Source organism: Epinephelus moara, chromosome 16, assembly GCF_006386435.1.
Source record: "Epinephelus moara isolate mb chromosome 16, YSFRI_EMoa_1.0, whole genome shotgun sequence".
Lineage (NCBI taxonomy): Eukaryota > Metazoa > Chordata > Actinopteri > Perciformes > Serranidae > Epinephelus > Epinephelus moara.
In genome coordinates, this window is record NC_065521.1 from 37,045,874 (window position 1) to 37,064,276 (window position 18,403).

Below are 18,403 nucleotides of genomic sequence, written 5' to 3' on the forward strand. Positions count from 1 at the left end.
TGATTTTAGATATTTCTATAAAATTCTACAACCCTTTGGTGTATAAACATTTTACAAAGCCAATTAAATTCACTGGATGAAAAGTGAAGGGATCACCAAAGTCAGCTGGATTCATCCTCTGGGGAACATGCATGTCTGTAAAGAACTAGTCTCGCCACCAGACAATCAGAGATCTCCACCTTCTGATAGTCTGGGGACACTCCTTTCTAAAGTGTGTTTAACACACCGGAGAAAACGGCCGGCAACAAAGCAACGTCTCTTGCATTTTTTAAAAGGACACGCCCTTCCGGAAATGTGCGCTCCCCCTTTTCTCGTCCACAAGGACACAAACACACAGAGAGCTTGAAAATGGATGCCGAGAGATTTAACTCCGTTTTATCAAACGTGTGCTCAGTCCACAAGACTGTGGAAATGAAGGACCTACAGCAACTTTGTTTGAAACTTTTAACACAGTTGGACTATGTTTACGAGTAAAAAAATTCAGCGAGCCACCGAAGGACCGCCCTGCGGATTTACTATTGGTTCTGCAACGTAGGGAGTTTTTTTAAACTCTGAAATTGTATCCGCCCATCTAAACACAAAATCAGGGAGAAAGACATCAGTCTTTAGTTAAATAATTGGAATGGAAGTAATGGAAAAGTAATTTATGACAAATTTTACAAAAACCAAAACTAAAGAAAAAAACATGAATTGACATAAAATATGTGGAGTTAGGATTGCCTTGTACTCATTTCAGCCATGGCATGAAACCATAGTTACCTGTAAACAGCTCCATTTTGTTGGATTTGCCTTTCCCCATGTCGTCCAGGGTACAATGACAGCTAGTTAGGGGACAGTGGATCCTCTGCTGTAAACATCCTAAGTGGAAGCAAAATATGAGTGTTGTTGGTTCTGCAGTAGCAACATTAATGTGAGAGACATTCGGTCAGTTATCTAGGAAACATAAATGTTACCAATTAGTTTTAGATTTTACAATGCAACATCAGAAAAAAGGATTCATAAGATCCTTATTTCCATGTGATAGCATTTTTAAGACTTAGAAAATTGGTTTAAAAAGCTTTAATACCAATAAAGACCTTATTTTTAGATCAATCAATTCAATACCTTTCAAGACTTCATTCAAAAGCACATACCCCGTGCACAGTGCTGTCAGTCCTCATAACTTGGTGCAGGTGATGACAGGAAACATCAAGTTGATAACAAACAGCAGATAGCAGACCGCACACAGAGGGCTTAAGTGCTTCTTCTTTTAATTTAGTCTTCACTTTGAAATGCTACAAACAATGCCATTCTCCCATGGCTTCATCAGGTATGTTGTAACATACAATGTTCTTGGATGTTGGGCATGTGTACAGAGCCATACATGGATCTACTCAGCACATAATTATCCTGCTGCTAATTGGATTCACTGCAGCTGCGGCCTTGTTAAAAGCACCTGTGCATTGTATATTACAACAAACCTGATGAAGCCATGGGCGAAACACGTTTGTAGCATTTCAAAATGAAGACTAAATTAAAATAAGAAGCATTTAAGCCCTCTTGTGTGCAGTGTATCTGCTATTTGTTATCAACCTTTTAAGACTTTATAAGGATCTGCAGGAACCCTGCTTCCATTAGGGCTGGGGTGCATTAGGGCAATCGTACTTGAAACCTTTATCAACAGAAATAACCCTGTAGCAAGTAGTATTAATATTTCTCCAGTCAAATGATACCTGCATTCGATCGTTCATGTGCTCACATCTAGAAACATGACTATTTGTAGGGTTTTGCTTGCAACCAATCACCGCAAGTGTTCTTCCATTTAATGTGTTGTGCATATGGCTCAAATCGCAGCAGCTACAACCCATACAGTCTGTGGGGTGGTGAAGTCAAGCGCGCAGTATTTGACGGAGTTGGCAGCTCAGTGTGCCGAGATTCCACCAAAATGTTGGAGAGTATGGCTATGACTTTGTCATGGCTTTTCAAGGACCCATAATGCCCTCATGCCCTACTTGCCCGTTGTTTTTCAAACATATTAGATTCAAACTCTATTCAAACATAATTTTAGCTAGCGAGGACACATGAAGGGTGGAGACCAAACATGGGGAAAAAGTCAAGAAACTTATGTGGCAGTAAACAAAACTTTGTCACACATCGACACATATTAGAGCTACATTACATCATCTGCTAGAAAATAAATTTGCCATTATGCCAAGATGGATCGGCGGTTTGGTGCGGCTTCTGCAGTCTTGGCCGTCGTGGTGAAGAGGGAGCTGAGCTAGAAGGCAAAGCTTTCGATTTACTGGTCCATCTACGCCCCAACCTTCACCTATGGTCATGAGCTCTGGGTAGTGAACGAAAGAATGAGATTGCGAATACAAGCAGCCGAAATGAGTTTCCTCCGTGGGGTGGCTGAGCTCAGCCTTTTAGATAGGTTAAGGAGCTCGGACATCCGGAGGGAGCTCGGAGTAGAGCCGCTGGCCTGGGAACACCTTAGGATCCCCCAGGAGGAGCTGGAAAGTGTTGCTAGGTAGAGGGAGGACTGGGCCTGCTGCCCCTGCAACCTTGCCCCAGATAAGTGGATGAAAATAGATGGATGGATGACTTTTCCAGGAATGGAAAAGAGGACTGTGATATTCCATGACTTTTCCAGGTTTTCCATGAACAGGGGAATCCTGTTTCATGTACAAGATGGGTATTGAATTAAGTATTAAATGGTATCAAATGACGCACTCTATTGATATTTATACTGGTAGTGTAATCTTTTAAACAATACCCCGCCCTAACATCCATATATTTGGATTGATGGCCAAACGGGCTGGAACACACTCAAAAGGTAAAATATTATTGAACCTCAAAGCCTTTAAGACCATGAAAACGCAACATGTAAGCTCTTTCACAATGTTAAAATCAAAATCCCATGACAACACCTTATCTAATAATGCAATATAGATCAATCTCCCAGCTCCAAATGCAACAGCAGTCACTGATGTAGAGGGAATCCTGTGTACACGTTGAAGACCCACACGATGACTAACACTCTCCTACACTGTGGTTTTGACCACCGTACTATATTATGAAGCTGTCACTGGTATTTCCGTTTTTTAAAATTCTCTTGTTACAATATATTCGACCAAAATAAACCAAAGACTGCAGACAGTTACAGTAGTTTATTCTGTATGTGCGTTAAATAAATTATATGAATCTGCAACCAGCATGAACTGAATACACACACACAGACACAGATAAGTACAAACACATACTTAAAAACACACTTGTCTTTTGTGAAGATCAATTTGATATGCCCACAGACCGATTCGGAGTTCTATGTCATGCACATGGTCTCAAATGCAAACAGGCAATTGCAGAACTGAAAGCAAAGACGGCGATTTTTTTACTACACTTGATTACACCGCTTGAGTAACAGTCACATAAATAGTGAACTAGATCTATGCCAGAGGGGCTGTCAGTGTGATACAAAGTGTTGGACCTGTTCTCTCTGGAAGATTACGCTGTAGCCTCTTCACATGAATTCAGTCATATCCGTACAAGTCAGAGGTAAGCCATGACACATGCATGGGAGTAGTGCTCTTTCTCTCTTTGTTGAAAAGCAATTTCTCAGCTGCAGCTGTAGGAGTACACACACACACACACACACACATACATACATACATACACACTCACAACCCACCCCCCAGTCCCTTGAATTTCTAAGACATTCCCTACCACCTACACAGCACGGTGTTCTATCTGATTGCACTTGAGTTATTATTACGTTGAACGTTAAATGCAGCCTGTTACATTCCAGTGAAAACCTACAGACTTGTTACTGGACGGGTAAAGAGCGGCAGGTGGATGGAAGCATTTTTATTGGTGGATCAGTCACTTTTGCTCCCGCCTCCAGATGATGACCATGCCAGTGGAATCGGCGGATGCCAGTAAACTCTCGTCACAGTTGAAGCTGACGTCCAGCACTGGTCCCCCGTGACCTTGGAGTTTGTTCACTATCGCCTTGGTGTTGCGTTCGACGTCAAAGAAGTACACGCAGGCATCCTCGCTGCCAGTCACTGTATCAGAGGGAAAAATCGGAGGATCATGAAGTTAAATTACAAGGACAAAGAGATAAATAAATGATAGTTTATTCTAAGAAGTCATTGTGGATTGAAAATGGGAATCTCAAAAGTGTCAAGAGATGCAATATTAAAATCACTTGTATGCACAATACAGCCTTTAAATTTGTAGCAGGAGAAGCCGCTCAACTATTCAGAGATACAGATATGAAGCCACTTTGTTCATGTCCCATGCAAAATTACTAGATTTGACCCCAAAGCTTCAAAGCTTCATCTGCTGCCATGGTAACCGATGTCCAAATCAGTTCTCAAATGATCTGTTCTTCTATAACATTACCCCGAAAATCACAAAAAGCCCATGAAGCAAGAAACTGTAGTCCAAGATAATCGTTCTGCATCAACTTTAATAATTGGTTGCTCTCACACAAGGACATTTAACCCTTTGAAAGCTGAGCTAAATGATCTCTTTAAAAACAAGAAATAACTCAAATATTAGCATATTAGAAAAAAGTTACAAACAAGTAAAAAAAATTAGCACACAAAAAAAGTAAAATAAAATCAGGAAATGACCTGAAAAATGGGCTAAAATAAAAAATAAATAAATAAATAAAAATAACAAACAAAAAACATCAGTATATTTATTTTTTTAGTAACTTAATTTTAAATGTAATATCATAATACTTTTACATATAATTTCCTTGTTATTTTCCCTTAGCTTTTTTCTTCTCATTATTTCTAATTTTCTTTCTAATAATTCTCTTTCAGCTAATTTCCTGACACCTTTTAATAATGTCTTGCAGTTTGCAGGATTGCTAATGCCTTTTTTTTTTTAAGAAGTCAAACCAATTTGCTCAGGTATCAAAAATACTTGTGAGAGGTGTCTTGAGTGATGTTGCTACAGGTTTTGCGACTCTGACAGTGTGATCTAACATAATGGGCTTATAGATACACTATCAAGTCAAGTGCCTGGAATAGTTTCAACACTGACCCCCAAAAAGTTGAGTGCCAGATATTCTTAGGGAAACTGGTACATCACAAATCCACAACCAGCCTGGCAAATCACCTGAAAACTGTAGCAAATAGTTTAGCAGTCTTTTTTCCTAGCTATTATAGCTAATGTTCCTGCAACCTGCATGCAAACAAAGCGGCTAACCGTCACGTTAGCTGAAGAAATTACAACACATCCTCAAAGTGAGAACAGGCAACTATTTCCCTAACTAGTGTTTCCAAGTGGTTTTATTGTTGTTGCAAAGACAATCGGATCGTTTTTCCTCAGAACCTGGCATCGGGGCTCTTTTTCTTGTGTCAGGTAGCTTCCACAGTTACTTCAGCTGTTCCACCATCCACCATTTCAGCTACCAGGGATAGCAACTGCAAAAAACTTATATTGAAACTTTTTGCTAGTTGAGGACAGCTACTGGTAAAATCTTCCTCTGGTTGATGCACTTCCTTTGTGCTGTAAATTGAGCCTTTATTTTCCAGGTAAATTATACAGATTGGCAGATTCCTAAGTCCCCACCCCTTATTGCTCTAGCTTTGGCAGAACCTCGGTCAGCTTTCTGCTTTCTTGTAATACTTAGGCTATGTGCTGGTTAACAACACTACAAAGAAACCCAGATTTTGATGATGTATATGATGATATAAAAGATGTGACTGGGAGACTTTCACAGTCTTCATGGACACATTACATTATAGTCACATCTTAAATTAGCTAATGTTAGCAATGTATAGCTAACCTACATCACAAGGTGTTAGCCTAATGTCAGATCAATGATGTCAGCCAGGTTTGTGTACTCCTTATTTCTGTGGTAACATTAAAGAGATATGAAAAAGGACAGATACTGTAGGTTTGCTGCTGACCTTTTTTGATGATATATTGTTGTAGCCAGAAAAGATCAAGCTAATGTTCTTCTGTTTATATTATCCCTATCAGGCTGTGGTCTGTAGTCAACAGTAAGTACATAGAGTACTTTACTGATCCCCAGAAGAAGAAAAGGGGACACACACCCAACAGCGCAGGAGCAATGTTGACTGATAGTCTTCCTCTGTCTCTACTTGTCTCTTTTTCCTCAAGAACAGAGGCCTTGACTTGCATTGTTTTGTCTTATTCATAAAAATTACCATGGACAGCACGGTGATGCAGTGACTAGCACTGTCGCCTCACAGCAAGAGTTCCAGTTTCAAACCCACTTGCTGGCTGGGCCCTTGTGTGTGAAGTTTGCATGTTCTCCCCGTGTCAGCGGGTTCTCCAGCTTCCTCCCACAGTCCAAAGACATGCCGGCAAGATTAACTTGTGACTCTTAATTGCCCATAGGTGTGAATATGAGTGTGAATGGTTGTCTGTCTCTATGTGTCAGCCCTGTGATAGTCTGGCGACCTGTCCAGGGTGTACCCCGCCTCTCGCCCAGTGTCAGCTGGGATAGGCTCCAGCCCCCCGTCTTGGGGACTTAGGATCTTTTTATTGCGAGGTGAAAGCAAGACTTATAGGGAACCAATCTAAACGCCAATGGTGTCATTAATCTATAGCCATTACATCATGCAATCAACATTAACTTCATAATGATAAGTTAAAGCAACAAACTTTAAACCACTAAAAATGGTTGCTTCTGTTAATTAAGGACACCGACCTGATAATTTAAACACTGACAAGCTTTGAATGAAATGAACTGTTGATTGTTAGCAAATAATAAAAGGTGTGGAAAGTCAAAGAAGGTGAAGCTCAGAGGTAGTGCGGGGTCAAGTATTACTCATGCAAACAACAGGCTGTGTAACTTCAGTTGATTATATACTCCTATTACATTCTACAAGCCTTTGGTACATGAACGCATTACAAAGCCAAGAAAATTCCACAAGGTAATTTTGCTTTTTATCCAAAAGCAGCATTATGTTATTTTTTGCATTTCTCTTACACACAATACAGCCTGATTCACACAATGAACTATGGACTAATTTTCTATTCAAATGTCACAGCAGGAATACAGGTGCCCCTTTTCTACTGACATGGAATGGTTTCCATTGTGGTTTTTGCACCTTATTCTGAACCGTTTGGAACATTTTGACCAAAAATAAATTTGTTCAGAATCCAAAAGATTGTTCCCAGCTTGAACTAAAAACTAGCACATTTTTCTTGAACTGAAGTGAGTCTTACGCATAATAAACTTATTTTAAAAACTTTTTACAAAGAAACAAACAACAGCAGCATCATGCCGATCCAGTGTGTGATTTTAGACAGCATGCCAGCATCGTGGAAGCATAAGAGGCATGATGGGCGTGACCCGTAACACAACAGCTTTAGTGTGCCATGTACGCATTGGCGGCGCTTCACAAACAATAACATTAACATGGCATAACAATCATTACCTGGCCCTGTTTAATGGCTTCTGCTTGTCCGTTAAGGAGCTCCCAGACCTCATTGTTTTCCCAACTTGTGGACATTTTCAGCCACTATTATTTTTCTTTGAGTTAGCTGCTAACTGCTACTCCTTAATTTTTAAATCTCCCACAGTGGGTCGGACGCATAACACATCATGATCCTGTCCTGCCGGCTGTATCTTTTATACAGACATCGTTTCTGTGTTATTACTACCTCCGATACCCGCTTTAAGGCGAGACAACTCTGTCCCTCAATTCCGCGATTGTACCTTTTATACACAACAGCCAGGCGGCATAATGGTAAGAAATTCCAACCTTGAAGAGGCAGTGTAAAAGGGACTATAGTCTTCTACATCTTCTTATCATTAAAACTAGGATTAGCATTTTTGGTTTTAGGAAATACAGATATCTGTTACTAATCACAGCATACAGGTAATCGATGTGATCTGCCATCTTGCTACTACTATTAGCTTCTGTTGTGCACTGGGCCACGCCCTTGGTTGGTGATGTATCCTTTATTACAATGGTTCTGCTCAAAGCTGGTGGAAACGGTTCGAGAACCAAGGTTAGTTTGGTGGAAAAACAGTATGACAGATTTCTTACCCACACAGGCCCCCTGTCTGAAAGACATGAGGGGACAGAAGATGCTGTGAACGTGCTGGGAACCATGCTGGATAGGGAAGCTTCTCTTCAGTTGTAGTGTACCGTCATTGTCCACCACCCTGCCAATGCAAAGGAGGCATGACAAATCAGATTCAATGTAAAAATGTATATACATGTTTGCATACAGACTACACTAATAAAGATAGCTTTGAATTTTATGCCAGCAAAGCAGAGACAAAACTGCCTTTTAATAAACAGGGACTTGCCCTTACAGACTGACCTGTACAGCAGCAGCTTATTGACACAGGCGTTGACCAGCAGGGAGGGGTCTCTGGCCTCTCGGCTAATCCAGGACCGAGCAGATATGCTGCAGATGGAGCTGCCTTCACTCACCACCAGGCGCTTGGCTTTGGTCAGCTTCCCTGTTGGGGGGGGGCAGGCAGAAACAGCGGAGACCGGCAGAGACACATCAATCCTCTCAACCAGAGACAACATTCAGTGCATGATTCAAAAACTAATTAGAATTTGGGATTCAGTCGCTGCGCACTTTGCCCTTTCTCTGCCAAATGGAAATACTGTGAGTGTACCTGTTGCCATGTCAAAGAGGAAGGAGAAGATGCTCCCCCTGTCATCACCAGCCCAAAGGATCCTCCCTGGAGCATCAAAGGAGAGAGACAGCACGCGGCCTGTCAGCTTACTGGAGCCCCCCTTCACCTTCTTCCCAGTGGAGATGTTCACCACCTGCAGGTGGTGCTTGCTGTTTCCCACCTGCAACACAGAACTGGGAGTGAGGCCCTTTATTATTTCCACAAGGCAGCACTGATAAACTGACTGGGAGAAGCACTGGTTGGAGGGTTTTCACTGGTGCAGTTAGACTAGTACAAACCAGAGCAGGTTAATCTTTGTAAAAATATGTTTTTTTTGTTTTTGAGGTCTATGACTAAACACTGTGTAATCCAACAGAAAACATTTACTGTCATCTTGTGTTCAGACAGATGAGACCAGTGCATGTCTGCTCTGGGAGACAGACCAGACCATTAAAAAACAAAACAAAAAAAAAACACATTTCTTCCTCTTGTAATGTTTCTGCTTGTTGTTGGTACAGACTGTCGGTTAAAAACAAACATCCATCAACCTCATGTTCCATTTAATGAGGCGGAAATGGACACTGCTGTGCACAATTCTGCTTTCATTTTACATTTTGCTCATCAATATAAGTATTTGCCAATGAAAAAAACATAGTAAAAACAAAATGATCCGGGACATTTACCACTCTGTTGTTGTACTTAACACACAAAAATGAGACAGTGTATTGAGTGAAATAACATGCCTGATTATTAATTAATTTACAGCATGTTCTGTACATTGAAGAGAAAATAAAAGCTGCAAAAGGCATCGCAATGGATTTGGGGTTGGTCCAGGACAAGAGGAAAGCAAATCTGACATGAACATGAACATTTTTAAATATTATAAATGTCTTATGTCAGAAAATTCGATTGTGCCCTCAAGTATCAAGCAAACAGTGAAAGCGTTGCATTAGAACAGCCGGCTGTGTAACAACACACATGACAAGAAAGGATTTTGGGGCCGTGCCTCACAAGGTGTTCACACTAGTCCTAATATAGTCCTTTTCCCATTTGACACAAAATAAATACTGGCACACAAATGTCATTCAAACTGGTTCAACTCCTTTTATAAGGCGGAATCTGCAAATAGATTTTCAAGCTGCACTGTGTAATCTGGGAGCTAAATTCAGACATCTGAAATGTCAGAATAATGCGTCATACACTTAATGTTTAGTGCTCTACTACAGAATTTACAGTGTCATGTGATTTACCACAGTAATGCACGCAGCAGCTATGCAACTTGTTTCAAGACTGCTGAGTAGATTATTAAGCATAACCAAAAACATGTTTAGAATTTTACTTTTTAAATAAATTCTGAATTATCACTGATTTACTGTGGCATCAAAGTATCACAGGCGGTATTGAACATTTAGTCCAGAAACACAACTACTGTCATTAGTGTTTGGGATTTTGTTCTTATTAGGACCTTGATGTTGGTACCTAAAAGTAAACTATGTAAAAGTGCAGATGAGAAAGAAATTTTTTTTAAAGATGTCCTTTAATATCCAGTGGAACATTTGAAGTATAATGCTGTGACACAAAATGGTGAATCCTTCCCAACTCTTAAAGTCCCTCTGCAGACACTGTTTTTAAGTATGTATACTTGTACCAATATTAATATTTTGTTTAACATGGTTTTCCCATATAAGACAGGGTTTTCCCTGGGTTTTTTCAAGACCAAGGTGGCAAAGGCCTGTGGCGGGGGCCATGTTGACAGCTGTACTTTTAGATACGGCCCCCCCTCTATTAAATATGAAAGGAGGCCCCCACATGCTTGAGCTTTAGACTGCTGACTTGTATAATCAGAACAGACACTGTGATTTTCAGCCTTCTATGATTATATTTACCCTTTACAGCAGGCACATCCTGACAGCTGAGAATATTACTGTCAGGTATTGTGCCCCCTCTATTAAATATGAAAGGAGACTTAAAATCACAGGACATGTCTGTTCTGATGATACAAGTCAGCGGTCCTGAAATGTGTGTTTCTCTTCTATAATACACATTCTACATCTCGGAGGCGACGTCTTTCCACATACGGGCCTCCTTTGCCTTTCAAACAGGGCAGAGCTCCGTGGGAAACAGTAGGAGAGACACAGAACGGGGGGGAACCGGGATCTGACAACACCAGAGGGGGAAGCAGGTCCGCGGAGCTGTGCGCCGGATGAAAAACAAGCGCGTCACACCAAATGCGTGCCGCTACGGCGTCGCTTTGGGTTGTGAGCATACACATACAAAATATACAAAAATATCTGTAACAATGAGGTTTTCGGTAGATGATGTAAGGGAGCTCCAGGGTTCAGTTTACAACCCAAAAACTGCACAATCTGCCGTTTGCTGGCTAAACTTTCACTATGCTAATGCTAACTCTACTCTCTGTACTGACAGGTCCGCTCTGTGCTGGAGGTTTCAGGTTTCTTTGCTGGTATTGTGTTTACCAAATTCGACAGCACACATCCTGTATTAGTAACAAATCTTCTTTCTTTTTTTTTTTTAAAGATACATTTTTGGGCAGGACAGCCAAGCGTGAAGGGGGGAGAGAGAGAGAGAGAGAGAGAGAGAGAGGGGATGACATGCAGCAAAGGGCCACAGGCTGGACTCGAACCCGGGCCGCTGCGGCAACAGCCTTGTACATGGGGCGCCTGCTCTATCCACTAAGCCACCAACGCCCCTATTAAGGACAAATCGAATCTAGTTTCTCTGGTGTACATTTGAACCTTAGATTTTAGTGAGGCACACAGACATTGCCCCCTTCAATAGAGGAATACGAAAACACCTCTCTGGTGATAAACTTTGCACAGATACATGTCAACATAGTCAAGGTCAGACATTTTAGAGGACATAAACATAAGGAAATACATTTTTGAGTTGAGGAGGACTTCAAAGTTAATGACACAAAAAAGAAACGTAGGATAAAGATTATTAGTTTATTTCAAAAAACCCTGAAAACTGAAAATACAAAACGGCCAGTTGGACAGCCATCTGTCCACAAATGGTTATTTCTCCAGTCTAATTAAGTTCTTTTTCAAGATTTTCAATGTTATTTCCCATAACTGAGTACCATTCCCTTTGCAAAAGTTTTCATGGTACCCGGGAATTAGTACAAGAGAAGATAAAATGACAGCATGTCTCAAATGGGACTTACCACAGTAAGGTTGTTGTTCATGGGCTGGAAGGTGCAGCACAACAACTCGCTGGATTCTGGGTCTCTGACCTCTCGGATGCACCGACCATCCTCCGTGTTCCAGATACGCAGAGTCCCATCTAGTGATGTCGACACAATGATGTCATTGCTCAGAGACCAAGCAAAGTCTGTGACAGGACCTCCGTGACCTTTAAGGGTCACCTTCACACTGGGGGGAGATGGGGACAACGTCATGATGGACAGAGTGCCATCCAGGGAGCAGCAAGCCAGGAGGTGCTTGTCGTCATTGGCAAACTGCAACCGTGGAACTAAAAGAACAAGCAGAGGAGGATAAAGTGAAATAAATGTTGAAGCTTAATGTATACAACTGTGAATTAAAAACCATTTACTTACCAGCAGAGTCTACATGTTGGTCAAATATGTGGTGCATGCCAGCAAAAGCATAATTTTCACTCAGAGTTGTGTCTCCGGCCATGGCACGACTGGCCTCTGCCACTGAGGTGGGCACCAAACTGCCCGGAGGCCTGCAGCCAGGAATAAAAACCACCATGTAAGCATCTAATCAATACAACACACCCTTGCCCACAGCTGACAACTCAATATGAGAGATCTGATCATTACTCAGTGCAACCAAACCAGGATTACAGCCAGCAAATCCAACAAAACACAACAGCTCAAAGAAAAAATAAATCAAAGAGAATTCAATTGCTTAAGGCGATGAGACAAGAAGCTAAATGCAAGCTGAAGATCTTTGGTGGCATTAATCCCTGCATACCTTTCATCATAGACGGCTCTGTTCATCTGGGCCTGTAGCTGGTAGGAGCCTCTGCTGACGGACCGGCGGTGACCACGAGCCCCTTGGGCGCGGGGGTCCTCCTCGAAGTCCTGCCCGAGAGGAGAGGATAGGAAGGGAAGTGGGCCATGGGGGAAGACAGAACCTCATAGGAGTGAGTGTAAAGACAGCACTTGTGAGTTGTGACCACAAATAATCATGAAATAACCTTAAATAATTCTTTAAAACGTATTGAAATCATCATGCATTTTAAATTAATGTTATTGCCAATATACATGGGCAATGCCAGCCATTTCAACCAAGCTGCTCAGCTTAATGTGTATGGGCAACCCAAGTGTTGCTTGGCTATGCTGCTGATTGATGAAAGCTAAGGTCTAGCCATCCAGATGGCTCTCTAATGTTGTATCCTATATTTTCACTCCAACTCACAGATATTTATATATCTCATTTTCCAAATCAGTACATACACCCCCCGCCTGTTCTTTCTCTTCCACTTCCCCTGCCCTTTCTGTTTCTTTGGGTCTGACCTCCATGCGGTCCAGTGTGGTGCGGGAGCTGCGCACACTGCTGGCCCTGAAGCTGCTCTGCTCGGACAGGGGCCCGTAGCGCAGGGCCAGCAGCTGACTGCGCAGCCTCAGGTACTGCCTGCGCAGCCCCGGCTCAAAGCCACACTTGGCGTTCTCTCTGAGCAGCTGGCTGCGTCGGCGGATGTACTGAGTTCGGAACTGTGGGAACGTAGGCGTGCGGTAAGCATTGTACCTGCGGAGGGAGAGGGAAAGTGACACAGCACACACAATAACTCACAAGTGATCCATAAGCAATTACACGTCTGAATAGCTTCTTCATCAGTGTGGACTAGTAAAGGCCTGCTGCATGATTGAGTCTCACCTTGCGTCCACTGCCAAAACCTGCTGCCAAACTGCTGCCATTCCACAAGCACTCTGGGTAGAGAGGAATCCACTGCCAGGGCAGATTCCTGTCAAAACACAACACTTAGCTCATATCTTTCAGCTACTTTAACTAACAAACTTTACACTTATGTCACGCCCAGCTTGATGAGTGTTATAGTCACAGAGCTGAGATGTCACCCCCCACCCTCCATCCATCCACAGCTCTGAATCAGGTGATGATGCAGACACTAATGACACCACAGGGACTCATACTGAGCCATGTTTTGCTACGTGGAGTTTGACACCAGAAAATAATTGTTGAAGTGCAGTGAAACAGTTAAATGGAGCTCGAGAGTGATTATTTTGGGGCGTTTTTCCCCTGCAGATGGGAGGCAGCATCAAAAGCAGGCGAGCAATTCTTGACAGCTAACGTCGCAAAGCTAACAGCCGTTAGCTAGCAATTAGCAGGTTAGCAACAACATCATATGCGATGTACTCGCGTTAAAAATACCCGTCATTCATTCATTCTTCAGTGAAGAGGGAGAGTTTATCAGTTAGCAAGTTTATACTGAGTATGAGACAATACATGGTGACAATACAGCACATAAACACTGATAAATACATGTGAAACACGGCTCACCTTCCTTAGCTTTTCTCCATCGCTGCTTCTAGTGTCAGGTCACGTGACACCGTGTGACCAGCCCACTTACTGATGTGGAGCAGGAACATAGATCCGGATCATGATTCACGGCATTTACATGATTTATTGTTTGTTTCAGTGTGATCACCTGACTGCAGTTTTATTTAATTAACATATGCAACACATAACGACCGGAAACACATTATTTAATGTCCAACAGCATGCTCTCATGGGATAGTAATGGCATTTGTTTTTCATAACAGGCTTTGAAATTTAGCAGCATCCTATTATTTTGTCCTCCAGGGCCAAAATAATCCATTAGTTAATACCAGCAGTATTTAATGGCTTTTTATTTAAGTAAAAGTAGCAACCAATGTGTAAAAGTACACTATTAGAATAAGATGCTCCCCTAAGAACAAATCAATTTACTGTAAAATTTAAAAATGTGAATATGATTTTAGCAGGTGCAGGATGATGATGCATAAACTAACACACTGTTGGAAGAAATAAATTGGTACAGTTGCCAATTGTGTTGTTAGAGCACAAAAATGAAAATCTTGTAAAGGCCTGAGCTACAAAATGAGCTGTATAACTAAATAAAACAAACTAAAATCCCAACCCTGACATATTAATGGCTTATCCATCTATCTATCTATCTATCTATCTATCTAGATGTTGACTAATTCTACATAGTAAGCAATGATTATTAGGTATAGCTAGCAAATAATGCTATGTGCCCATGTGGGTAGTAAATGCACGGCTTCCATATTGGCCACATGCAAAATACAAATGTTGGCTGAGAAAGGGTCTCATTTCACATTTTTACTTTAAATGAGAAACCGTTTTTTCTTTCAAAATGAATCGAATGACTCTCCCCACAAAACCCCCATCGTCATATATATACATATATCAAAGCTTTTTATGTACAGCTGAATATAAATACATAGATCACTATTTTCCAGTGACAGAAATTTGGATCAGTTTACCTTAAATGGTTCTGGTGGAATAAATCTCAACAATGCAGCAATTCAGATGAAATGTCACCTTTTACTGGAGCATAGCCATTTAATACATGTGTTGAGAGCAGATTTAGTGCCATATGCTGGTTAGGAGAGGAATTAAGGGGGTGGGGGCTTCTTAATCTATTTTACTCTACAAGTAAAAGCCCTGAATTTAAAGTCTTAGCGCACAAGTATTAGCACCTAAATGCTGAGAGGCACTAATTGTACAGAATGGCCCATTTCAGACTAAAGCAGCCTATATTATATTAACGGATTTTAATTAGTGATGTATTTATATGTAGGCTAATGATCCCTAATGTAGCATCTTGTAAAGGTGGAGCTAATTGTATTTATGTGGTGTATAGGCCCACTGTAGAGAAGATTAGAATATAATAATTATTCATATACAGTGTTGGGGAGTAACTTACATGTGTTAAATTACAAAATAAATCTAATTGTAATCAGTTACAGTCACTGTGAAAATGTGTAATTTAATTACAATTACTAATCAAAATGTTTGTGATTACAAAGGGATTACATCCTAATATATTATTATTAGTAAAAAGTTTATATGTAGAATATAACATTCACTCTGTTGCTTTGCATCTTTTCCCTGTGGTACGGGAATGTCCTCTTTTGGCATAAACTATGTCCAGACATTTTCAGCTTTATCGCCCAGTTTAAAACATTTGTAAGAAAAGTAATCAAAAAGTAATTAAATGTAATAAGTTACATGGCTTTGATTAAGTAATTAAAATGGTGACATTAGGCTACTTACATTTTAACAGGATAACTAATAATCTGTTACCTATTACATTTCAAAAGTTACCTTCCCAACACAATTTATATAATAATAGTAATATACAGGTTGATTTATATTTTGTATCGCGGATCTGAATCTGCAAAAAAACTAGTACCTAATGTTGTCAAATAGATGTAGTGGAGTAGAAGTATAAGGTAGAATAAAATGTAAATACTCAAGTTATGTATAAGTACTTTAGCACAATACTTGAGTAAATGTTCCACCATTCAAATATGAGCCTCACTTAACGATCCCTGCTGTGATCCTCCTACAGGAGACTATTTTAGTGTAATCATATGTAACAACAAAATCCTCTGAACTGAGTTCCTGAGGACAAAATCCTGTATCCTCTGTCCTGTGTCTAATGTGGTTGATCATCATTTAAAAAAGTTATCCCTGACTTAGTAGACCTTTTTTTAAAAAGAAAAGATTAAATCCACTATCACGTCGCCGGTAACCTGATGAAAATGCTTTCTTGTCGGTGACAATAGGTGAACACACAGTTCCAGTGGGTTCACAATGGCAGTATGACAAGGTCAGCTCCGAGGTTTCGCCTGGCTCAGCAAAGACCTGCAGAGCTGTGGGGCATGCTGCTCAGCTGACGGGGCTCTTTGCTTGTTCATGGCGCTCTTTCTCGAAGGGGCCCCAGTGACACAGCCATTCACAAGCACGGGCCATAAATGACCGAGTCGAACACCACATTAAGCACTGCATTCTCAGAAATCAGAACTGACTGGAGCACAGCCAAAATGCCAGGAACAAAAGGTAAGCAATGTGAAACAAAAATGTACGTCTACAAAATAGTTATTTTTATTTAGATACTAGAAGAAAGAAAGAAAATTAGATGAGTTATTTAAAAAAAAAAAGTAGGAAAATGACCCTGTTTCCAAATGTTTGACATACATCTGAATGTTTCCACTATTTTCAGGTAATAAGTCGGACAAGAAGTCAGCTACCAAGGTAGGAAAATCATTACTATACTTGTCTAAAGAAAATTAAAAATGTCATCCTCAATTTATAAATGTTTGTTGCTGCAATTTATTTATTTTTGCTTTCATTTTGCAGCAACCTCAGAGTCCTAAAGAGCAGCCGAAGAAAGGTGATCAGAAAGGAGATGATAACAAGAAGCAAGGAGGTAAGCATTTATATGAGGCTTCATTTTATCAGCATGTTATTCCAACCTGGTGAATCTAATCTGCATCTGCAACTACATGATGTCCAAGTAGGGGGAAAAAAAGATAGATATCAGCCTTCAGTGGTTTGGGACACGACCAAATATTCCCTCTGTCTGGCACACAGTGTGGAAATGAGCTGCCATGATTGCCGTGTCCCCAGTGAAGGTATCTGTCTGTGTTTCATCCCCTAGCAGGACAGCCGAAGGGAGAGAAGCAATAACTTCCAGGCATTTGTGAAGATGGCTTTGGAGACACTGCTGGGGTCCTGCCGTCGTAAACATGGGAGCCCCCGGGGCAAACAGGGCTGAATGCACCTCCCCTCCGCACTTTCCCCCCTGAGCCCGCAGACTGGGCTGTTCTACGGCCTTCCAACACAGCATCTGCTCACCTCTCACAGAGGCAGAAAGTGAACCTGATCTCCATCCATCACCATATGTTCTTCAACCTCTGTTCCTCCACCTCCCTTCTCCAACCTTTTTCTGTCCCCGTCCCCTCACTGTCCACTCTGGCTGATTGGATGCTCAGAAACAGACTCTAGGTTAAACCGGATGATTCTTTTGAGCAAAAAAATTTTTGTCAACCCTTTGCAACCCTTCCCTAAATCACCCTCCTATCATGACTGACTGTCTAACAGTCCATACATTCTTGTAAATAATAATTCAAATAAACAGCTATTTATTACAGCAGTCTGTGTGAATCTGGCTTCACTGTGTACCTGATAGTCTAACACATGGGTCTTCAGCAGGGGGTCTGTGGGGGAGTCCTCAGAGTTACTGTTTCCAGAAATGATAATATGTCTTAAAATGAATGAATCCATGATGTATAAACATATAAATCTGTCAATAATCATTATTTTAATAGCTTAGTATTGTATGCACCATATACAGGAATGCTTATACACAGCACTTTAGGCCAACCCTACATGTTAAAGGGATAGTTCAGATTTTTTTAAGTGGGGCTGTATGGGGTACTTATCCATAGACACTGTATTACATACAGTAGATGTCAGTCAGCATGCCCCCAGTTTGGAGAAGCAGGCAGGAGTCCGACATGGAAGCTAGGCAATGTAGTGCTATGGATGGGGGCAGCAACAAAAGGAATTTTGGCCACCTAAAAATAATTCCATCTAAAAAAATGAATATTAGTTTAAGTGTTCGCTATATTAAGAGTGTTTTCACTGCTTTACCTTTTTGTTAGACAGTGATATCCAGCAGGAAAATTAAGCTGTTTTATCCCACTCTTCAAAGCCAGACTCCATTGAGAAAAACAGTAATTTAACAGCACTGAACACAGGAGCTGCTGGTCTT

The 18,403-nt window shown here is 41.0% G+C and overlaps 1 protein-coding gene across 2 annotated transcripts; it reads right to left on the reverse strand.

The window, feature by feature from the left end:
* Positions 1-3,134: 3,134 nt before the first annotated feature.
* On the reverse strand, positions 3,135-14,187 carry wdr13 (WD repeat domain 13). Of its 2 annotated transcripts, none has more exons than XM_050065643.1 (10): positions 14,119-14,187; positions 13,477-13,564; positions 13,116-13,347; positions 12,571-12,680; positions 12,189-12,319; positions 11,796-12,103; positions 8,612-8,792; positions 8,305-8,446; positions 8,025-8,143; positions 3,135-4,046 (listed from the first exon to the last, which is right to left on the reverse strand). In XM_050065643.1, exons 2-10 carry the CDS (start codon positions 13,515-13,517, stop codon positions 3,862-3,864), a joined length of 1,449 nt encoding a protein of 482 aa, XP_049921600.1. In that variant the 5' UTR covers positions 13,518-13,564; positions 14,119-14,187; the 3' UTR covers positions 3,135-3,861. The 2 variants fall into 2 exon arrangements, with proteins under 2 accessions (XP_049921600.1, XP_049921598.1); XM_050065641.1 differs by having other exon boundaries at positions 13,056-13,347.
* Positions 14,188-18,403: the final 4,216 nt, after the last annotated feature.

Coding starts and splice junctions, on each gene's coding strand:
- wdr13 (XM_050065641.1), bottom strand. CDS start 13,517: ATGGCAGCAGTTTGGCAGCAGGTTTTGGCAGTGGACGCAAG. Junction 13,348..13,476: donor GTTTTGGCAGTGGACGCAAG/GTGAGACTCAAT, acceptor CTCCCTCCGCAG/GTACAATGCTTACCGCACGC. Junction 8,793..11,795: donor TGAACAACAACCTTACTGTG/GTAAGTCCCATT, acceptor TCTGTGTTGCAG/GTGGGAAACAGCAAGCACCA.